General features: G+C 39.5%; 5 protein-coding genes across 7 annotated transcripts; 3 read left to right on the top strand and 2 right to left on the bottom strand.

Annotated features, from left to right (window-relative positions):
- Positions 1-1,088: 1,088 nt before the first annotated feature.
- On the top strand, positions 1,089-3,589 carry LOC6493216 (L-threonine 3-dehydrogenase, mitochondrial). Its single transcript, XM_001957248.4, has 6 exons — positions 1,089-1,323; positions 1,519-1,768; positions 1,945-2,071; positions 2,141-2,288; positions 2,952-3,057; positions 3,126-3,589. Exons 1-6 carry the CDS (start codon positions 1,164-1,166, stop codon positions 3,448-3,450), a joined length of 1,116 nt encoding a protein of 371 aa, XP_001957284.1. The 5' UTR covers positions 1,089-1,163; the 3' UTR covers positions 3,451-3,589.
- Positions 3,590-3,596: 7 nt separating this feature from the next.
- Positions 3,597-6,543, bottom strand: LOC6506762 (probable basic-leucine zipper transcription factor K). Its single transcript, XM_001957249.4, has 3 exons — positions 5,878-6,543; positions 4,804-4,983; positions 3,597-3,991 (listed from the first exon to the last, which is right to left on the bottom strand). Exons 1-3 carry the CDS (start codon positions 6,206-6,208, stop codon positions 3,801-3,803), a joined length of 702 nt encoding a protein of 233 aa, XP_001957285.2. The 5' UTR covers positions 6,209-6,543; the 3' UTR covers positions 3,597-3,800.
- A 287-nt stretch (positions 6,544-6,830) lies between these two features.
- On the top strand, positions 6,831-7,603 carry LOC6493217 (vacuolar ATPase assembly integral membrane protein VMA21 homolog). The gene is made up of 2 exons (XM_001957250.4): positions 6,831-7,029; positions 7,087-7,603. The coding sequence occupies exons 1-2, from the start codon at positions 6,955-6,957 to the stop codon at positions 7,330-7,332; spliced, it is 321 nt and encodes a 106-aa protein (XP_001957286.1). The 5' UTR covers positions 6,831-6,954; the 3' UTR covers positions 7,333-7,603.
- LOC6493218 (glutaminyl-peptide cyclotransferase) lies at positions 7,573-10,093 on the top strand. Of its 2 annotated transcripts, none has more exons than XM_014908771.3 (2): positions 7,573-7,700; positions 8,643-10,093. In XM_014908771.3, exons 1-2 carry the CDS (start codon positions 7,584-7,586, stop codon positions 9,600-9,602), a joined length of 1,077 nt encoding a protein of 358 aa, XP_014764257.1. In that variant the 5' UTR covers positions 7,573-7,583; the 3' UTR covers positions 9,603-10,093. The 2 variants fall into 2 exon arrangements, with proteins under 2 accessions (XP_014764257.1, XP_001957287.1); XM_001957251.4 differs by lacking the exon at positions 7,573-7,700 and adding an exon at positions 8,139-8,577.
- Positions 9,787-18,560, bottom strand: LOC6506761 (zinc transporter 1). 2 transcript variants are annotated; one of them, XM_014909406.3, is made up of 4 exons: positions 18,471-18,560; positions 12,912-13,103; positions 10,834-11,542; positions 9,787-10,775 (listed from the first exon to the last, which is right to left on the bottom strand). In XM_014909406.3, the coding sequence occupies exons 2-4, from the start codon at positions 13,098-13,100 to the stop codon at positions 10,132-10,134; spliced, it is 1,542 nt and encodes a 513-aa protein (XP_014764892.1). In that variant the 5' UTR covers positions 13,101-13,103; positions 18,471-18,560; the 3' UTR covers positions 9,787-10,131. The 2 variants fall into 2 exon arrangements, with proteins under 2 accessions (XP_014764892.1, XP_001957288.1); XM_001957252.4 differs by lacking the exon at positions 18,471-18,560 and adding an exon at positions 17,522-17,808.
- Between the last annotated feature and the right edge of the window lie 503 nt (positions 18,561-19,063).

The following is a 19,063-nucleotide window of genomic DNA, read 5'->3' as shown; positions in this document are numbered from 1 at the left end:
CGGCCCATCGACGTCATGCAGTTGAGAGATTTCCAATTGCCAAGGCCAATGGACACCCAGTAGACCCCCAGTTGACGATAAGCCACCGTCGGAAAATCGCTCCCAGTCATCTAAACTTGTGCTAATTCATTGCACTCGACACTATCTCGACACTACACGTGTAGGACCGATCTGGGTCCGGATCATACCGCCAGAATAAATCCATTTTAAGCAAATCCGGTCACTGGCAATGAAATCGAAATTTGTGTCCAAGGTTAATCTCATCTGCGGTTCAAGTTTATCAAAATCATAATGACAGTCATTCTGGATAAGCAAGCACAGATTTAAGAGCACAGATATATTAAATATTTATTTTAATGATACAAAAATAAATATTAAAATAATAAACAAGTAAATATTAAAAGGGAAGTAAATAAAATACTATAATCATTACCAAAAAAAAAGAGGTTTTTGAATATGAAAATTATATTATAATTCCTTGTAGTTATTCCTCCTATAAGTTTATAAAAATATTTTCAAAAAGGTTATAGTTTTGAATTTCAAAACACCACTGTCTTTCGAAATCTAGGCCTCTCAGACCCACCCCCAAGAAAAAGGGGGCCTGTCCCGAAGCTCCCCTACAGATCACCCTATAAAAAGCAATTGCATAATTTCGGACAATACTATATACGATGAGTTTGTTTTTTTTTCTGATTTAGACATGCCCCTCCACATAAAAGGAAACCCATCCAATCCATCTCAACCGACGTACTGTTGTTGTTTGTGATGTTTTTTGTCAACCGACAGGCCTCCTCCACTTGGTTCGCTTTCGTTTTTATTGAATCATTTGGATGGTGGTCTGGTGGGGTATGGTGGGACGGTGGGACAGTGGCCTGGCCACCCAAACAACATCAGTGCGCCATGGCGACAGCTCCCCCATGGAATTTGACTGGCTGCCAAGTAACTAACACTCACTTAAACTAATCAAAATACGAAGGTAGCCGACGGGATCCGAGTGCTCACGCGATATATGTATAATATATGAGGAAAACATATAGCGGAAATTAGGAGCTATGTAATTCTGAGAGCTAAATGAAAAATATTTTGCAAATTTCGAAATCAGTTGAAAATCGTCACTCGTTCACTGCGCGCGTTGTGTTCGGGATTTTGAATCGACTCCGAGAATGTTTCGCAAATGCCTCGCCAACCTGGCCCTGGCTGCCCCCGTTCCCAGTACTCAACAGACATCAAGGATAACTCCAGTTATTAGCCAGTTGCTGGTCCAGCGACGCAGTGTCCATCAGGTTCCTGGCCAGGGCAGGCCACCCAAGATTCTGATTACAGGTCAGTAGCCTCTGCCACGTGTCCGGTTTATATTTATTCGCATAGCGACACGGCCCTCAAGGCTGTCGCCCATCTGTCGCACAATATATTTCGGAATATAGCTATTTGGAAATATATGTGGATGAAAGACAAATATTTGATTTAAAATAGTAATGGCTTAGGGGATGATATGTATTCCTTATCCTTTTCTTATAGGTGGCTTGGGACAACTGGGCATCGAGTGTGCCAAGCTCCTGCGAAGTCAATATGGCAGCCACAATGTGATCCTTTCTGACATCATCAAGCCCAGCAAGGCGATAACGGACAATGGGCCATATATCTTTGCCGATATCCTGGACTTCAAGGGTCTGCAGAAGATCGTGGTGGACCATCGCATCGACTGGCTGATCCACTTCTCAGCTCTACTCAGTGCTGTGGGAGAACAGAATGTTCCACTGGCTGTCAGGTAATGATCATAAATTTTAAGATTTTATATTACTATCAGATAGTCATTTTATATTACTATCAGTAGAATCAAAGTCACTAATCTCATTATTTTTAAACGCTTTCTAGAAAACAATGAAATAATTTCAAGCACTAGATATAATTCCTTTAAATGAGTATTTTATTTATATTTTTTAGGGTAAACATCGAGGGTGTCCACAACGTCATAGAGTTGGCCAAACAGTACAAGCTTCGCATCTTTGTGCCAAGCACTATTGGGGCTTTCGGGCCCGACAGTCCCCGCAATCCCACGCCCAACATTACGGTATGAAAATTACAGCCACCAACTGGAAGTTTGTTCGATACTCACTGACTTATTGTCCCATTTAACCAGGTCCAACGTCCGCGTACCATTTATGGTGTTTCCAAGGTACACGCCGAGCTAATTGGCGAATACTACTACCATAAGTTTGGCCTGGACTTCAGGTGCCTGCGCTTTCCGGGAGTTATATCGAGTGATCCACCAGGCGGTGGTACCACAGGTAGGAGTTTACTTCTTTTAAGTATCTATTGCAAATTTCAAAAATAACTATCTGTAAGATACTTTCCATTGGTTGAAATTGTGTTGTCAAGCGCATTTCAAGCTTTATTTAATCCAATTCCATATCATAAATGCCTCAATTGCTGATAGTTTATGATAATCAAAGAGCATGACAATGGGCATCATTTGGGGGGTATATCTATACATATATAAAATGAGCATACCTCTTGACCCATTAATCTTGTTGACTAGGCTATCTATTTTTTTATTGAATTGCAGAACAACTTTCATGAGTATTTCTTTTGAATAATTTTCTTAAACGCACTTTCCTTGCTTCTAAATTGTACAAATTAAAATTACTATAACAATTGTATTTAAAAAAAAATACTATTGATTTTTTCCCTCCTTACTTCTTAAAGTCTTGGTAATCTATCATAAAAATAACTGATTTTTTTTAAATAATAGTTTTATTTAAAATTTAGAATAAATGAAGCCTAATGATGTTGCATACTTTTAGTCTTTTAATAATTAAATAAATACGGATAAATGGAAATGTAAATTTAAAAATAAAAGTATTCAAAACAAGGATAAATTTAACCTACTACGTAGCTATTATAAATTATAAAATTATTTTTATTTATTTATACCTAAAACTTGTTTTAAGATTATGCCGTTGCCGTGTTCCATGATGCCCTGCGGCATGGCAAGTACACCTGCTACCTTCGTCCAGACACACGACTGCCAATGATGTATATCGAGGATTGCTTAAGGTAACTCTTAAAAAAAATATTTAAAAAATGTATCATTAAAATTAATATTATTTTTATAACCTACCCAGATCCCTCCTTGAATTTATGCAAGCACCAAATGAAATTCTTAAGCGCCGCGTCTACAACGTAACTGCCATGTCCTTCACGCCGGAAGAACTGGTGGACAAGCTGAGCAAACACGTGCCCAATCTGCACGTGACCTACAAGCCGGACAGCCGCCAACTGATTGCCGACTCGTGGCCACAGGTTTTCGACGACTCGGAGGCCCGCCGCGACTGGAACTGGCAGCACAAATACGACCTGGACAACCTGGTCGACTTTATGGTTAAGGACGTGCAGGAGAACTACATTGACGTGGAGAACCTCAAAAAGCAAACACTGAAGATTTACTAAAACGATCCAATGATCACAGCCGCATCTAGTATTCTTAAGTACAGCCATTTAATTGCATTTACCGCAGCATTTATCTAGAGAATACACTATACAACTACCATGTACAATTTATCTTTGAAAATATAGTTGAAAACTTCAATCGAAAGTCAGTGGGAGATGAGCTGCTTAGGGTTAGCTTCTGATTTTATTAGAATCCAAATACTAAGACTAAGCACCTTTATGTTTCGATATGCGGAACTTACTTTACTACTTAGGTAAGGTAGGATTTACAATGCATTTTCATTGATTCTATATATGTATGTATATCGGCTTAGGCTATAGACAACCCAAGTACCCTATGGGTACACTGTTCAGATATCAGACTCCTCCTGCTCCGTGCCGCTCAGCTTACGGAAGTGATGCAGACAACCGCCATGCGTGGCTATGTACAAGTCCGCCTCGGTTTCGCTGCATTTGGCATTACATTTTTGGATTTTCTCATAAAGATCTAGGTCATTTCTTGATTTACGCTTCCTAGGCGATGCCTGTTGGTCTGCGGGTTCTGTAAACGAGCAGAGAGTGGAGTTTGTCCATCAGTTTCTTGTATTTTAGTTGTCTAACTTTCTTTAGATCATCCACAAAGTGTTATAATTGCATGATAGGTCATTTTATTATTACACATAATTTCAAGATTGTTTCAATTATTTCTTCAATAGTCCTCAAGATGCTTCATACAACTGAAAATAAATCGGATAAGGACTAAAATACATATCTTCTGTTGACATTTTGAACTTATGGTGATAAGTGATTACAATTAAACTACAAACTTATTTCATAAAACGTTAAATTGTTGGAAAACTTACAACCTAATTCGTGTATGCACATCCAACACTTTGTGAAGGCTCTAAGTTTATACATTTCACTTAAGTTTATATTGCTTTTTTATTATTTGATTGCAATGTTTCGCTTAGTTAACCATTTATGTTTTGGAGTTAAGTATTTCAATTGCATTAGATAGTTAAGTACATGTTTCATTTGAGTTAGCTTGGAGTTGATTGTACAAAGGGATGGGTTTTCTTCAACATTCTTATTCAGAGTATCGACTGATTGATTCGTTCGCTGCTTTGTGATTTTTTACATATTGAACTTTTTGGTTTCTGTTAATTCGTTTCATTTTCTGTATTGCTTATGACTAATGTGCCAGATATATTGCTTGTTTAGCAAAATAACGAGAGACGCGCCGCGGTGAACTGTTGCATGTGTTTCATACATTTTGAGTGGGAGTTTTGGGCTTATATATATACACGCTGGACTCTCAAATCATGTGCGACATCATGCAACGACTCACATCACGGTTAGCGCGGTGCAAATGACCTTGATAATGCTGATGAATGCGTTGGTGAAGAAGCTGCTGCTGCTGCTGTTGCTGCTGCTGCTGATGGTGCTGTTGTAGTTGCTGTTGATGTTGCGGCTGTGTCGCCTCGGCCTGCATCTCGTAATCCATTAAGCAGGCCTGTGTTCCAATTATTTGTGTGGCAGGCAGTGAAAAGAAATCTGCAAGGTGAGACAAAAAAAGAGAGAGAAACCGATTAGTAAACGCAATCAGGGGCATTGCATGAGCAACAGTTGCTGCTGCTGCTGGTGCTGCTGCACTGTCGACGCCGATAGTTGCCCCAATTACCGATCGTTTATTTATAGACACTTGAAGCGTCGTTGACAGCGAGTTGCGAATGCTGTCATTTCTTATCTGAGTTTTTGTTTGTTCAGAGATAGGGTAAGCCGCAATAGAATTTATTTAAAAAATGGCACTCAAATATGAATTTAAATTACTCGAACAGGAAATGCAAACTTTGTATTTCTTTTCTCTGCTGGCACAGCCCATAAGTTCCTCCCTAAACCTCCCACTTCTTCTTCTTAAGGTATTGATTCACACTCGTGAGATATACACACATTTCTTACCGGCTGTCCACCACCACACCACACTTTGCTTGAAAGCTATTGCGAATTCAGATTTTGTTAAAATCCAAGGGGATGAACATTATGGCAAGACTTTGCTGACCTCCTGGCCTCCCTCCACACTTCCACACCTCCACGGCTGTAATTCATAGTGTGTTTGGGCAAGCAAGATAATGACTGCCGAGCCAAGCCGGTTTGCTTTTGGTTTTTTTTGCTTAAATCAAGTCCCTGTCAAGTGCTTATCGGTGGGCTTTCTGTATGCCTGCGATAGCGGAAATCGCACCAAATAAATGCCAACTGATAACCCAGGTCACCAGCCAACGAATTTTGGCTGCGAGGTCATCCCATTTTGTAAGATTACTAATTTTACGACACTTTTCTCGCAACGCCAATTAAATGTGTGGAAAAAATAAACTAAACTCATGGCCAAACTCTGGCGGCAAATTCCGGTTTTAACTTAAAATTATTAAAACATTACTCCTCCATACATACCATTGCAATATTGGGCAGCCAGGTCCGCTTCATCGTAGCGACAGCGCTTGGTGTACATCGGATGGTCCACATCCCCACCAGTTGGATCATTCGGATTCAGGCGCTTCTTGCAGCGCACCTCCATGGGCATAACAACTTCCTGCATCGGTGGCCCACTGTTGAAGCTGTTGTTGTTGTTGTTTGCATCGGCATCAGTTATAAGTGCAGCCGGCAGGTGGGTGACAGCACGTGGATTGAACGGATCGATGGCGGGACGAAGTGCCCCCGTTTCGAAATTGGCGGCTGTCGCCGGATCGCCATGTGCCCAGCACTCGAAATTCGTTAAGACCATCGTGGAAATTTCCCAGCTCGCAGAGGTGGAATCAAAAAAGAAGAAAAATGCGCGTCCCAACTGTACGCGATCAGGCGGCAAACTGCAGGCGTTCGCAATACCTATAGATTTCTGTATTCGGTTAATTACTGCCGAATATACGCAGCAATTGCCAATGGCTGAAATAAATTAAATTAACACACGCAAGCAACGGGCCAAATCCACTGCGACTGCGATGACGGCAACTGTTATAAATAAACCAATAAGCAAGTTTACATTTTGCCGCGTGCGCTTTGATTCGCGTCTCTGTTCGCTTTGTTTTCCTTTCGCTTTAGTGTGACCGTACGCAAGGTGACGCAATACGCTAAGGAGGGTTGCAGTTAATACTGAAAAATACTGCACCCCTTACATGCGAGGGTCTTACAATAGTTCATATTCTAAATTAATTATATGATTTCATTATATACAAATAAATGTTAAACCATACATAGTAATTTATATGTTTAATTTGAAAAATAATTATTTTAAAGTATAATTATTATAATTTTTGAAAAAGCAACAAGTTATCTGTGATCCCGTGACTCGTGATCGTGAACGATAACATATTTCAGTATATCTGCTATGTCAAAACGGTCATACCATTTATCATGTGATTTGTGATTTGTCAAAAATACTTTTGATAACCGAATGGCAAGCCAAAGCAAAAAGTGAAACTAGAAGAAATATTGGCTATTTTCAATTAAACTGGGCCCGAGCTAGCTAGAATAATGTCGAACAAAAACAAGAAAAGCGGAGGGGCCGGAAACGGAGCAGCACAGAAACAGACCCGCCAGCAGTCACACGTAAACATTACCAGGTCATTTGCCGGCTGTCTAATCCCATAGTTTACTTTCTTACAGGACTCGCAGGATTACAGCTCCTTCAAAATAGTCCTTTTCTACTGCATGCTCATCGTTTTCCTGCCCGTTGTGACGTTCTTCCTTCTCAAAGGCTTTGTTCTGGACCGATTCTTCAGCCTGTCCGAGGTTAAAGTCAATATTGCATCCGCCGTGGGCGCGGTGGTGTCTCTGCACATTGCTCTGGGGCTGTATATCTACCGAGCGTATTTTGGAGCAACTGGCTCCAAGGCCGTCAAGGAGGACTAATCTGCGCTAGGATGAATGACAGGACTGTTTCCCATTTCCACACTCTATAGTTAAGTCAAAAAACCGCTCTGTACATACGCATAAACAAAATACCTACATGCCAACGAGGGAGGAGAAAGTGGCATGTAACTTTCCCGTGTAATCGTTTTCCATTGCATAAGTTTCGATAACTGCAGCGTGGAAAACGTGCCGAATAGTTTGTTGTCTAGTGTTTCATGTGTGTGCATAATTTGTATTAAAGAAAAACGAAAATGCGTGTACCATTCCGTAACTTTTCCTTGTTTGAAGCCGTAACTAAATTGCTACCGAAGCCGCGAAAAAAGATTTACAATCTTGGTGCTTGCTTTGAGTTAGTGGATATCCCAAAGGTTAGTAATCTTCGAATTTTGAAGAAAAGTGGAATCTCGTTAAAGGTCATTGTTAGTAAAGAGTGGGAATATCAATTAGGAGCATCTTTTTTGAGGTGCTATGTTTTTGAAACAAAATATATTTATTTTTTTTTTATTGATTTATGGTACGCTATAAAAACGTATCAAATATATATTTTTTTATGTTAAAAAGAGGTTAATTTTTTAAACCTTTCAAACATTTTTCTTAGAAAACCGTTAAACTCTTTGTAGTTTTTCAGTTACACTTAAATATTCCAAGAAATCCATTTAAGCTTATTCCCTTCTATTAAACATCTAAGAAAATTTTCTTTGTTGCTGGAATTCCACAAAATAATTCACATAAATAATCCCATGTTTAGAAAAATCTTACAAAAAAAAATTAATCATTTATTAATAAATACCGGTGCTGCCATCAGCTTCTTTATGGCGTTGCCACCTGCCCGAAAGGCGCAAACAACAGCTGTTCTAGCATTTTCATTTCGAGAAATCCCAGAAGTTGAACCCTAACTACATATTTGCTAATATCATAAATTCCTAGTGTGTGTGCGCCACGCAGGAGATTTCTTAACCACATGCTGCAGTCTGCTCCGAAGCCGTGCCGCAGACGCACGTCCTTGAAGCCTGGGCACCTGCCGCAACTGATTAGAACCACCTGTTGGTGCGAATACTCCCACTCACGGCGGAGCAAACAAACGAAAATACTCGGAACATAGCCACGTAGTCTTCAATCAGTTGATTAAATATGCTTCACCGACTACCAGCTAATGTGTGGACGCTGTGCGTTCATGCGGCCTTGATGGCCACATTGGTCAAGGGATCTGTTGGCCCAACAGATAATTTGGTTGGACGTTTACAGGTTTAAAGCTCTTCCCACCACTCTAATCCAATAGTTTCCTAACAAGCCTTTTATTTCATCAACAGAAATCGTACAACCCCAGCCAGCTGTCGGAGTCAAAGTTCCTGGAGTACAGCAATCTGTCGGATAAACTGCATCTGAGGGAGGCAATCAATAACATAATGATACCCAGAATTGTGGGCACGGGAAACCACACCATTGTGCGAAAGTATATTGAGGAAAGTCTTGAAAATCTGGGCTGGCACGTGGAGCTAGACAGCTTCCATGATACGGCTCCCATCAAGGGACAGTTGCATTTCCACAACATCATCGCCACGCTAAATCCAGAAGCGGAGAGATATCTGGTGCTCGCCTGCCATTATGATAGCAAGTACATGCCTGGAGTGGAGTTTCTGGGTGCCACAGACTCGGCAGTGCCCTGCGCCATGCTCCTAAACTTGGCCCAGGTGTTCCAGGAACAACTTCTCCCATTCACAAAGACTAAACTCAGTTTAATGCTGCTATTCTTCGACGGCGAGGAAGCATTTCAAGAGTGGGGACCCACTGATTCAATTTATGGGGCCAGGCACTTAGCCAAGAAGTGGCATCAGGAGGGGAAACTGGATCGTATCGATATCCTTGTGCTTTTGGATCTCCTTGGAGCTCCAGATCCCTCTTTCTACAGTTTCTTTGCCAAAACCGAATCGTGGTACATGCGGATGCAGTCTGTGGAGACGCGTCTCGCCAAGTTGCAACTTCTGGAGCGCTACGCCACTAGCGGTGTTACCCAGAGGGATCCAACACGCTATTTCCAGTCGCAAGCCATGCGCTCATCCTACATTGAGGACGATCACATACCGTTCCTCCGGCGAAATGTACCGATCCTCCACGTTATTCCCGTGCCGTTTCCCAGTGTATGGCATACGCCCGACGATAATGGCAGCGTGATCGATTATGCGGCGACTGACAACCTGGCTCTGATTATTCGCCTCTTCGCTTTGGAGTACCTAATGGGTGGAGGCGGGGCCAGCAGCTCCCTGCAGTGAATCAGAATTGTATCTATTGCATGTCCGGCCTTATCTTAACCTGACCTAATTGATATCGACAAAATGTTAAATGTTCTGACCACCGTGAAATCCCTGCGGATCTAATTGTTAACCGACTGTGTGCTTTGAGCCTACTTAAGCAGTACTGCAATGCGCATAATCCGATTATTTTTATACACCTATATTTATACACCATATCTGTATATTTTTTGTGTAATTTTTCGGTTGTAAATTTCTTAGGCATATGCGTTACAAAATACGATAGTAAATGTAAATTAAATCTAAATAATACGTAACTAACTACACTGGTGGGCAAAATTCAGTTTGATTTCTGTCACAAAACCTAAAATTGTTAAAATGGGACATTGTATTCCCACCAATACCTGCGACAACATTTTGCTAACCAAAGATATTTAAGCGTATCGTCCAGATAAGGATCTCCAAAATGTATATGGCAATTTCGTAAACTAACTTAAAATTATCAAAATCTTGAAGCCTTGTTTCAATACTATACACATGCTGCGATGGATCATGCGCTCTCAGTTGAATTTGGAGGTGTGTCTTCTCTCGGAGGTAGGATTTCCGGCTGGGATACGGACTGTGGCAGCGTAGACTTGGATTTCGGCGCATCCTGCTCCTTAGCCTCCATTAGTTGCGCGGCATTCAGCTCTTTTGGCCTCTCCACTACCACAGCACTGAGTTCACAGCAGGATTTCGACTTGTTTTTGCCATGATCATGATTATTGCCTTGACATTTGGCCGGAGAACTGGATTTCCGGCCATTGGGACCATCGCAAATCTCACGAAGATCGGTGCGGGAGTCGCGACAGCAAACCTTTTCAATGCATTCCGCCGCCTGGCATTGCATCAGGCACTCCAGGGATGCGGAAGCGTTCTTATTGGTGGACGGATAGAACTCCGGCTGGATGGTGACCGCTCCGATTCCCTGCTCGTGGAAATAGGCCCGCACCTGCTCGATGATCTTCAAATAGAGCTTGGGATTCTGGAACTGGATGTGTATGGTGGCCACATATCGGTGGGCGGCCAGCTGCCAGATGTGAAGATCGTGGTAGCTGATGATCTCAGGAAACTTGGCAACCAGGGTGCGCTCAAAAATCTCCAGATCAATGGATCCGGGTATGGTCTGCAGCAGAATCAGACAGGATTCCTTCACTACGTAAGGATAAGACATTAATTTTTGAACAGAAAATGATTTTTAATCCACACTTACTGTAGGGATAACTGAGGGACACCAGCAGGACACAGGAGAAGATGGACAGGACTGGGTCTATAAACTTGGCGGTGTGCTCCTCATCCTCGGCCACGTAGACAATGGCAGCGCACACGATCACAAAGATCGTACTGGACACATCGCGGAGCATCTCCACAGCTCCCTGGCGTCTGGTGGCAAAGTAAACACTTCCCACCTCGGTCTCCAGTTCCTCTCTGAGCTGTCGATCATTCCTGGACTTACTCAGTTGCCGTTGCATGGGTGTGAGCGACAGATCAATGTTGCTGGACATGGACCGCTCGAGCACCACATTGCCGCCGGGTGTCAGGTGCAGGAAGCTACCTTGGTGCAGGGTATAACCTCCAATCAGCAGATAAGTCAGGCCATTCAGGATGAGACCCACGAAGCCCAGCATCATGACAGGGATCGGCAAGTGCATGGTGTCCTTGTGATCAATGTGCACTAGGGTCTGGAGAGCCTCCACCACCAGCGAGAAGGACAACGAGGCCAGGATAATGAAGACAATGAGCATGGTCAGGATGTCGATCCTGGCCCAGCCGAAGGTGTTGCGCAGTTTCTCCTCCCGGCTGTCTCTTTTAGCCCGTTTCTGGGCCTCCGACTCGGCCAAGGTAACAACCACTCCCGAGGAGCCATTCGACTTGGTCTGATCCGCAGAGGAATCCTTAGCTTCTGGCTTCTGTTTGCTGTGCTGCAAGTATAAAAAAAAATATGATTAAAATATTAAAATTAGGTTTAATGAAGGCATTTCGTCACCTACTCGAACTGCCTTCCAATATCGTTAGGAAATTTGTAACCCATTTTTGAGTTATGAATAAAATGAATAAATTATTATTAAAATATATTAAATTTCTCTTTTTTTTAACTTTATTTCATGGTTAGATGTTTCCTATGATTTTCTGAACAATCAGAACCAGAAAAATTAAGTTCATTCGTCGTCATGCTTTCTAAGCCAAATCATAACAATTGGCATTGGCCCATCTACAGAGTCTGGCAGAGGTATTTAAACGGTTCGCTGCTCACCAGCCATCACCAGCCTGTTGCTCCATTATATAAGCTCGGAATCAGCCCACTCAACTGTCCCCTGTCCACTGTCCACACCTACAACACCACAGTGGACTGACTGACTGACTAGTTGGAGGCTTTCGATTTCTGGTGTTTGCCATCGATTTTTTTTGGCCAAGTCTTGTTCGGTTTCGGTTTTGGGTCTGGTCTTTGTCTTTTGCGAAACGTGCTTGGCACGCTTTCCCATGGCGGCAGCTATTTATGCTTTTTTTTTTTGCATTCATTCACTAATAAAATATTTAACTTTGACGACTGGTTCATAAATTGCAGTTGGACATTGTTTTTTATCGAAGTATTCACCTTGAATTTAAATCAAAAGCGTAACAAATTGAAATTTAAATACACATTTGATGAAAAAATAATATACTGTATATATTTAATGCCAATCTGTAATTTTTACAAAGAAATCACTCTTTTGATAAGCCATGTTGTTCGTCACCTACGGTACTGCCCTCCTCAGTAATCCATAATTTAGTGATAAGCTTCGCAAATAAAAAAAAAGATAAGGCTAACTATTATTACTTTGTAATAAGATAGAAAGAAAGACCTCCAGAAAATCATAAAAATATTTCAAAAATTCGATCATAAATTATCCGCAAAATCCAAAACGAAACTCGTTTTAAACAAAATAAAAAGGTGTTTGGAATGCATTCGAATACTTTGATTTTGTTGTGCTTTGCTTCTCTGGTGCTTTGGGTGCTTTCTGGTCGCAATCAAAGTTCAATGCACCAACAGGCATCTGTTTCGGCTTAACACCCAGCACGCGACAGTTTCCTGGCCAAAATAAAAGCCAACAGGCAAGAGTCCACAGAGGAAAAATAGGTCTTAAAAGTAAAATTTTATCCAAAAAAAATTATTAAATATTTTAATCAAATTTAAACATTTTTATCACTAATTTATACAGATGCCTTAGTAGTCTTTAATGTTTTTAAATATATATATATATTTTTTATTTTTAAAGTAAATTTTAAAACAAAACTGGTTGATCCACTCACCTTAATTGTGATGATGCAGCCGCCGAGTGCGAAAATATTGCACAACATGTGATGGGAGGCCATTAGTAGAGTCAGAGCATGGGTTACATGGCTCAGGATCAGTTGGAGGACAAAATAGCAAATGGATAGTACCAGGACCACATACAAGGGGATGGGCCTGCAACGTTGCAGTATCTCCTTAACAGGCATTGTCTGTAACAAGAAAATGAGAATTAATTTTTTAAATATTTGAATTATTTGGATTATAGAGGTCAGAAGCACTTGCCAACAAACCCCAATATGGGTGTGATCTATATAAGTGGTCATAATTTATTGTTTATACAAATTTTTACAATTTACATGTTTATTAACTCGTCAGCAGGTTGTCAGGTTTATCCACAAATGGGAGAAGTTTTTATGCGCAAAATGATTGGCGGAAAAACAAAATATTCTTCGTCATCAAAACTGTTGTTTTTGTTTTTAAAATAAAGGAATTCGTCACTATAACCCTTTCTAATCGAGAAAACCTTTTAAAAACTGTGTCAAGTTCAAGACTCTGAAGCGGGTTAACTTAACTGTACCAATTGGGAGCTCTAACCCTAGCCATATTAGGGTTCTTTCGTCACTGTAAGAAATATATACTTAATAAACCCGTTTTCTAATCGTCTAAACCTTATAAAAACTGTGTCAAGTTCAAGACTTCGATGTGGGTTAACTGAACTGTACCGATCGAGAGCTCTACACCGCCCAGAACCCTCCTAACCCGCCACATTTAGGGTTCTTTCGTCACTATAAAAATATATATTAAATAAACCATTTCTAATCCCAAAAAACTGTGTCAAGTTCAAGACACCGATGCGAGTTAAATGAACTGGAAGCTCCACCGCCCTGAACCCAGCCTAACCTGCCATATTTAGGGTTCAACCCATGCCAATCGCATATGCAAATCCCGATATGGGCCCAGCTGGGGCTCCTCCTCCTGCCACTTGAGGCTGGTGGGCTGGTTGGCTGGTTGGCTGGTGGGCTGGTGTGTTGCATGCAAATGAAGATGCTAAATGGGCTGGGGGGTATCTCATTGAATCGATCACAACCGACTGCCTGCGACTGCCTTCGACATTGACGTAACTTTACGTGATCGCGGAATACGGCTACCGAATGTTTGTTGGCTTGTTTGCCGGCCCATGTAACCCCAAGGTTGAACCCTATTCGGTTGTCCACTTTAAGTACCTAAGTGCCCTCCAACAGAGCAATTAATGGAAGAGTCAGCGATTTTAATGTTATTAGGGATAATCCCAGAGATATTCCACATTCTAATTGAAGAAGTGCTTCTTAATCATCCAATTCCTGATTGATATCTTTCAGATACATGTGGAATTCTTAATAGGCATATCAGAATTTATACTACCAGAATATCTATTTTATGAAATGATGTAACCCCTGCAGCATGGTGTCGACTCCTAAATGAGCCAATTGCATTCCAAATTGTCACACGTGCAATTGCACATCATTACACTCGATCAAATGATATAATCTATTGTGTTGGTGGGCTTTTACGGAATGCCTGTAATTAGAAACTAAATACAAAAGCGTTAAATGGCGCCCCGGGGGCACCAGATTGTGTGCCCCACCGCCACAATCGAATCTCTCCCATAGATCCCAAAACACACAACAAAAATTATCCAGATAATGACGGACAGGTAGCAACAACAACAAACAAGAGATGTAGTTACTGTCTCTTATGTTGTTTACGATTCTGAATACATTATGTATCTCCCAGTTGTTCTACATGCCACACAGCCACAGAGCAAGAGCCACTAAATGTTCATTTCCTCAATTTGGTTTGATTCTCGATGGGAGGCAGTTTTGTGTGGAACAGAGGCTCAACCACGAGATAACAAAAGATAACCAGAGATACAGATACAAACATGGAACAAGATAGAGATACAGATAAAGTGAGGGCGAAACCCTGATTTTTATTCCGCCTGTATAGTTGCCAGGGGTTTGGGAAGATAGCACACTGATCCTCTAGATAAAGATACAAAATATGGTGTGATATGGATGGCATGTGGATTTGGAGCCTTGAAAGGGAAGGTAAAATAGGTACACTGTACATATTTTCAATAAAAACTATAGTATTTGAATACTATCTTCAGATATTTATAGATAGCTAGATATACTCCCAAACAATGTTAAGGAATACGGTTCTATAAGTAGGTATTTTCAATAAAATCTATAGTATCTGAATACTATCTTTAGATAAATTGTATTTTCAAAAAAATAAGATGTCTGTAGGTACACTACCCAAAAATTTAGAGGAATAGTGTTCTAAAAGTATGTATTTTTAATAAAATCTTTAGTATCTGAATACTATCTTTAGATATATTGTATATTTTTGATAAGGAAAGATTTATCTTTATTTTTTAAAAACATTTAAAGCATATTTTTCTTAAAAAAATTGTTTTTGAAAATCAATATATATGTTTAGAATCTTTTTTAAACATGTTTTTTGGATTGGTTTTTTTTTTGCCATAATTTGATTCAATTCTTTTCTCTTTTTTTTCGCCTTTTCGACAAATGTTTGATCCCCAAATCCGGCTTTGGAGTCTTTTACGACTTTTGCTTCCAGGCACTCCGAAAAATCCAGACCATAAATCCACGAACCGGTGACAACTCAATTGTCAATTAGATCAATGCAACAACTCACTCCATCAACTGAAAAAACCAACAAAGTACGACAAAAAAAAATAAATAAAATTTTGGGACCAATAACATTTTGTTTTTGTTTTGATTTCTCATCATTAATTCTTCTTTTTTTCGATTTTGTTTGATCCGTTCTCTGAATACAAATGAACTTCAAAAACAAACAAAAATGTACTTTGATTTTTGCTTGGATTTTGAAATTATATTTAAAAGGTGTATAAGGCTGAGCTATGGATCCCTGGCCTATTTTTTTTTCGTACTCCCCTCGAAGCCCCAAAGTTTTGGAGCATTTTTGACACGATCTGAAGGTTGGATGCCTTTGGAATTTCTAATTCATAGATTATAAATGGTATACTATGGTATAGTTTTAATTAAATATTCTATTTATATCGTTAGTGGGCTGAGTGTGATGCCAATATTTTATTACTTTGTTTTCGATGGCCATTAGCAGTTGTCTAGGAGCCCACGAGCCTCTGAGCCATATTTGAACTATTTTAGAAACGCGCCAAAACCGCAGACAGGTGCCGAGATACCTGATAAGCCGACAGAGATAGCTGTCTGCGGTTGGGCTAACGCTATCTCATTCGGTGTGATTAAGTACGAAAATTGGCAGGTCTACTGATAACAAATAATTTTGGCAAACAATATCGAAACCGGGTCGGCTTCAGGCGGGTTCAAATACTAGCGATGGTACGGGGGATTTGATGCAGAATGTTGATAAGAACTCATGTTGCTGGCGATAAATGTTGCCAAGCTAAGAATAATTTTATATTTAAATAGTTTTTTAATCTATTTTACTAAAACTAAAGTGATACAAGTAAGATATCTTAATCATAGCTATGGGTTCAGAAACACCTGTATATACTACTCAGTTTTAAACTCTGATTCATTGAATTAAAGACAATTTAATTACAATTTAATGCTTCTCTGTCGACGTGAATTCTGCGCCTTTATTTCGAGTTATTTTCCCTTCAAATCACTTTCTCTGCATCCTCCCCAGAAACGTGATCGAATCGAAAAAAATCGGATATCTCAGTAATGTAGTATAAAGCCTATTAAAATAATACAAAAATTGATATTAATGTTGATTGCTAAAGAGCACTTCAATTACCTATAATGACTCCCCGAAGCTCATAAACTGAATAAAATAATAAACTCACAGAAACGGTCAGAAATGCAGGATTTTGAAAAAATATTTCTCCCAATTTTAAATAGAAATTAAAAATAATAATTTTGGTTAATTATTGGTTTAATTAATTCCCTTTCCCATCAAAATATTTAGAACAATACCAATATGTTTTTTAATCGTTTTATGAATTAATTTTTTTCCATGGATCAGTAATCTATAATCACTATAATTCGCTTTCGGGCTGTTTTGTTTATATTTTTTAGCCAATAACTGAGTAAGTAATTGTTTATAAAATGGCATGCCGTTGGGAACTTGGCCGGAGAGTTCTTGGGCACTTGAGCCACCAAGGCTTCGGATCAATTTGCATTAAATTAACATCGACAGTAGATTGTTTTTTTTTTTTTTGGCCAAACTCCCAAGCCTCCCCCTCCAGGTTTATCACAGACAGAAATATAAACTTTGATTAGCATTAATTTAGTTTTTGAATTTATTTTTATACCGCGCAGATGGATGTTGTTATTTGTAGCCTTTATTCATTTTTTTCGGGCCACATTTTCAGAGTGGTGATGGTGGTGCCAAGAGGCGCGAGGCGTCTTAATAATCACATTTGCTAAATGTATTCACAGTCTGCCTGCTAACGAATCAGTCATCTATATCTATAGCTGCCAGTATTAAGGTGTGTTTTTCTCTAGTCCTCACAGTTTAATAACTTTGTACTATAACTTAGAGCAGCCAAATGTTTTTCGCACTGGCCCTTATCTAGCAGAAAATAAGTTTTTTGGCTTAGAAACTGGAAATTTACCCTCTCGTTACGGCTCTGATAAGCTGAAGAAAATGTGTGTGCTTTTACGACGGATACTATTTTTAGACACGGCACTCTAAATTGTGTTGGAAAATTTATTTTTCCTCTAATATAAAGTGTTTTATTTTTTTTTGTATATATCAAAACACACACGCAGAAAATATGATTAAAAAATTTTATCGGACACACGCGCACACCTGTTGCCAGGTACCCAGTTATAAAGTTAGTAAGCGATGTTAACTGTAGCGCGGCTCAAAACTGAATGAGCCGCAAAGCCACTGCAAAAATATATAGCACACTGATTTTGTGAACCAAAATACAGACAAGCGGCCAGCGAGAAAAATATAGGCGTCCGAACAAAAGCAACAATGACCACAGCCGGCAAATCGAAGTGCTCGCAGATCGGCGTAGATAGGTGGCCAGGTAGGTGACGAAATTACAGGAGATTACAGGTAAAAATTGAATAAATGATTAGACACGATTTATCTTGTTTTAAAATTAAAGTATTAAGTAAATATATAGTTGAAGAAGAATTTAATTTTTATTCCGAAATAATTGTTACAAATTATGATTGTTAAAATAAACCTTCGTTACCTGGTTCTTATCTTTTTATTGAAAGTGAGCGCGAAATTGCAAATGTGTGAGATAGGCGGTGGGCGAATCGAAAATCGGAAAAGAGAGAGTTGGAGAGAGTGATAGCGTGAAAAAGTGCGTGAGCAGGCTGGGAATTATCAGCTGATGAGAGCGATTAGCGCTACAAAGTACAAATACAGAGCATCTAGACTAGTATTTGTGACAAAAAGAGAGAAAGTAAAGAGAGCAGAGAAGAGAGCTTTCTTCTGTCTGATAGACCGTCACAGAAGAACCACACCGAAATTTTAAGCCACATGCACTGATAATATTTTAACCACAATAATTTAAATTTAAAATATATTTTTTAACCGCTTACTTAGTAGATTGTTTACGGATGGATAATGATGCTCGCGGGCTTGCAGCTAAAAGGCGACTGGTAACTGAATACTTTGCTTACAGAACCACACCGTGCCGAATTAAACATTTCACTGGCTGGAAAATTGCAATTAAACCACGCACATTAGATAAAAAAGCGAGCTATTTGAGGTTTGTCTAGCCTAGCTGCTCGGCATTTTAATTTCAACTGGGACACGACTGGCTTATGTCTTATTTGTCAAATATTATTCACTCAACTCGGTCTAAGCAGAGTAATTTACGATTTAGCCAACTTGAATAACGGCCTAGTAAGCAATTAAAAGATATTAAGAGTGCCAAGGTTGTTAAAATAATAAATATTAAAGATTAGAGGAAACTAGAAATCAACAAGTAATAAATTAAGATTACAAATATATTATTTTTAAATATCTTTAACGTTGAATATTTAAAAACTATTTCATCAAATGTTCTTCAAAGAGTTTAAATGCCAAAAATTAACTTCTAATGTGCCATAATATAGGATTCACTTATTAATGTTTTTATAATAAGCTATGTATTTTTACATATTTTCTTTTTATTAATTTAAACTTAATA

This window comes from Drosophila ananassae, chromosome 2R, assembly GCF_017639315.1.
Source record: "Drosophila ananassae strain 14024-0371.13 chromosome 2R, ASM1763931v2, whole genome shotgun sequence".
Classification (NCBI taxonomy): domain Eukaryota; kingdom Metazoa; phylum Arthropoda; class Insecta; order Diptera; family Drosophilidae; genus Drosophila; species Drosophila ananassae.
Note: the sequence above shows the minus strand (reverse complement) of the source record. Positions and strands in the feature narration are given on the sequence as shown.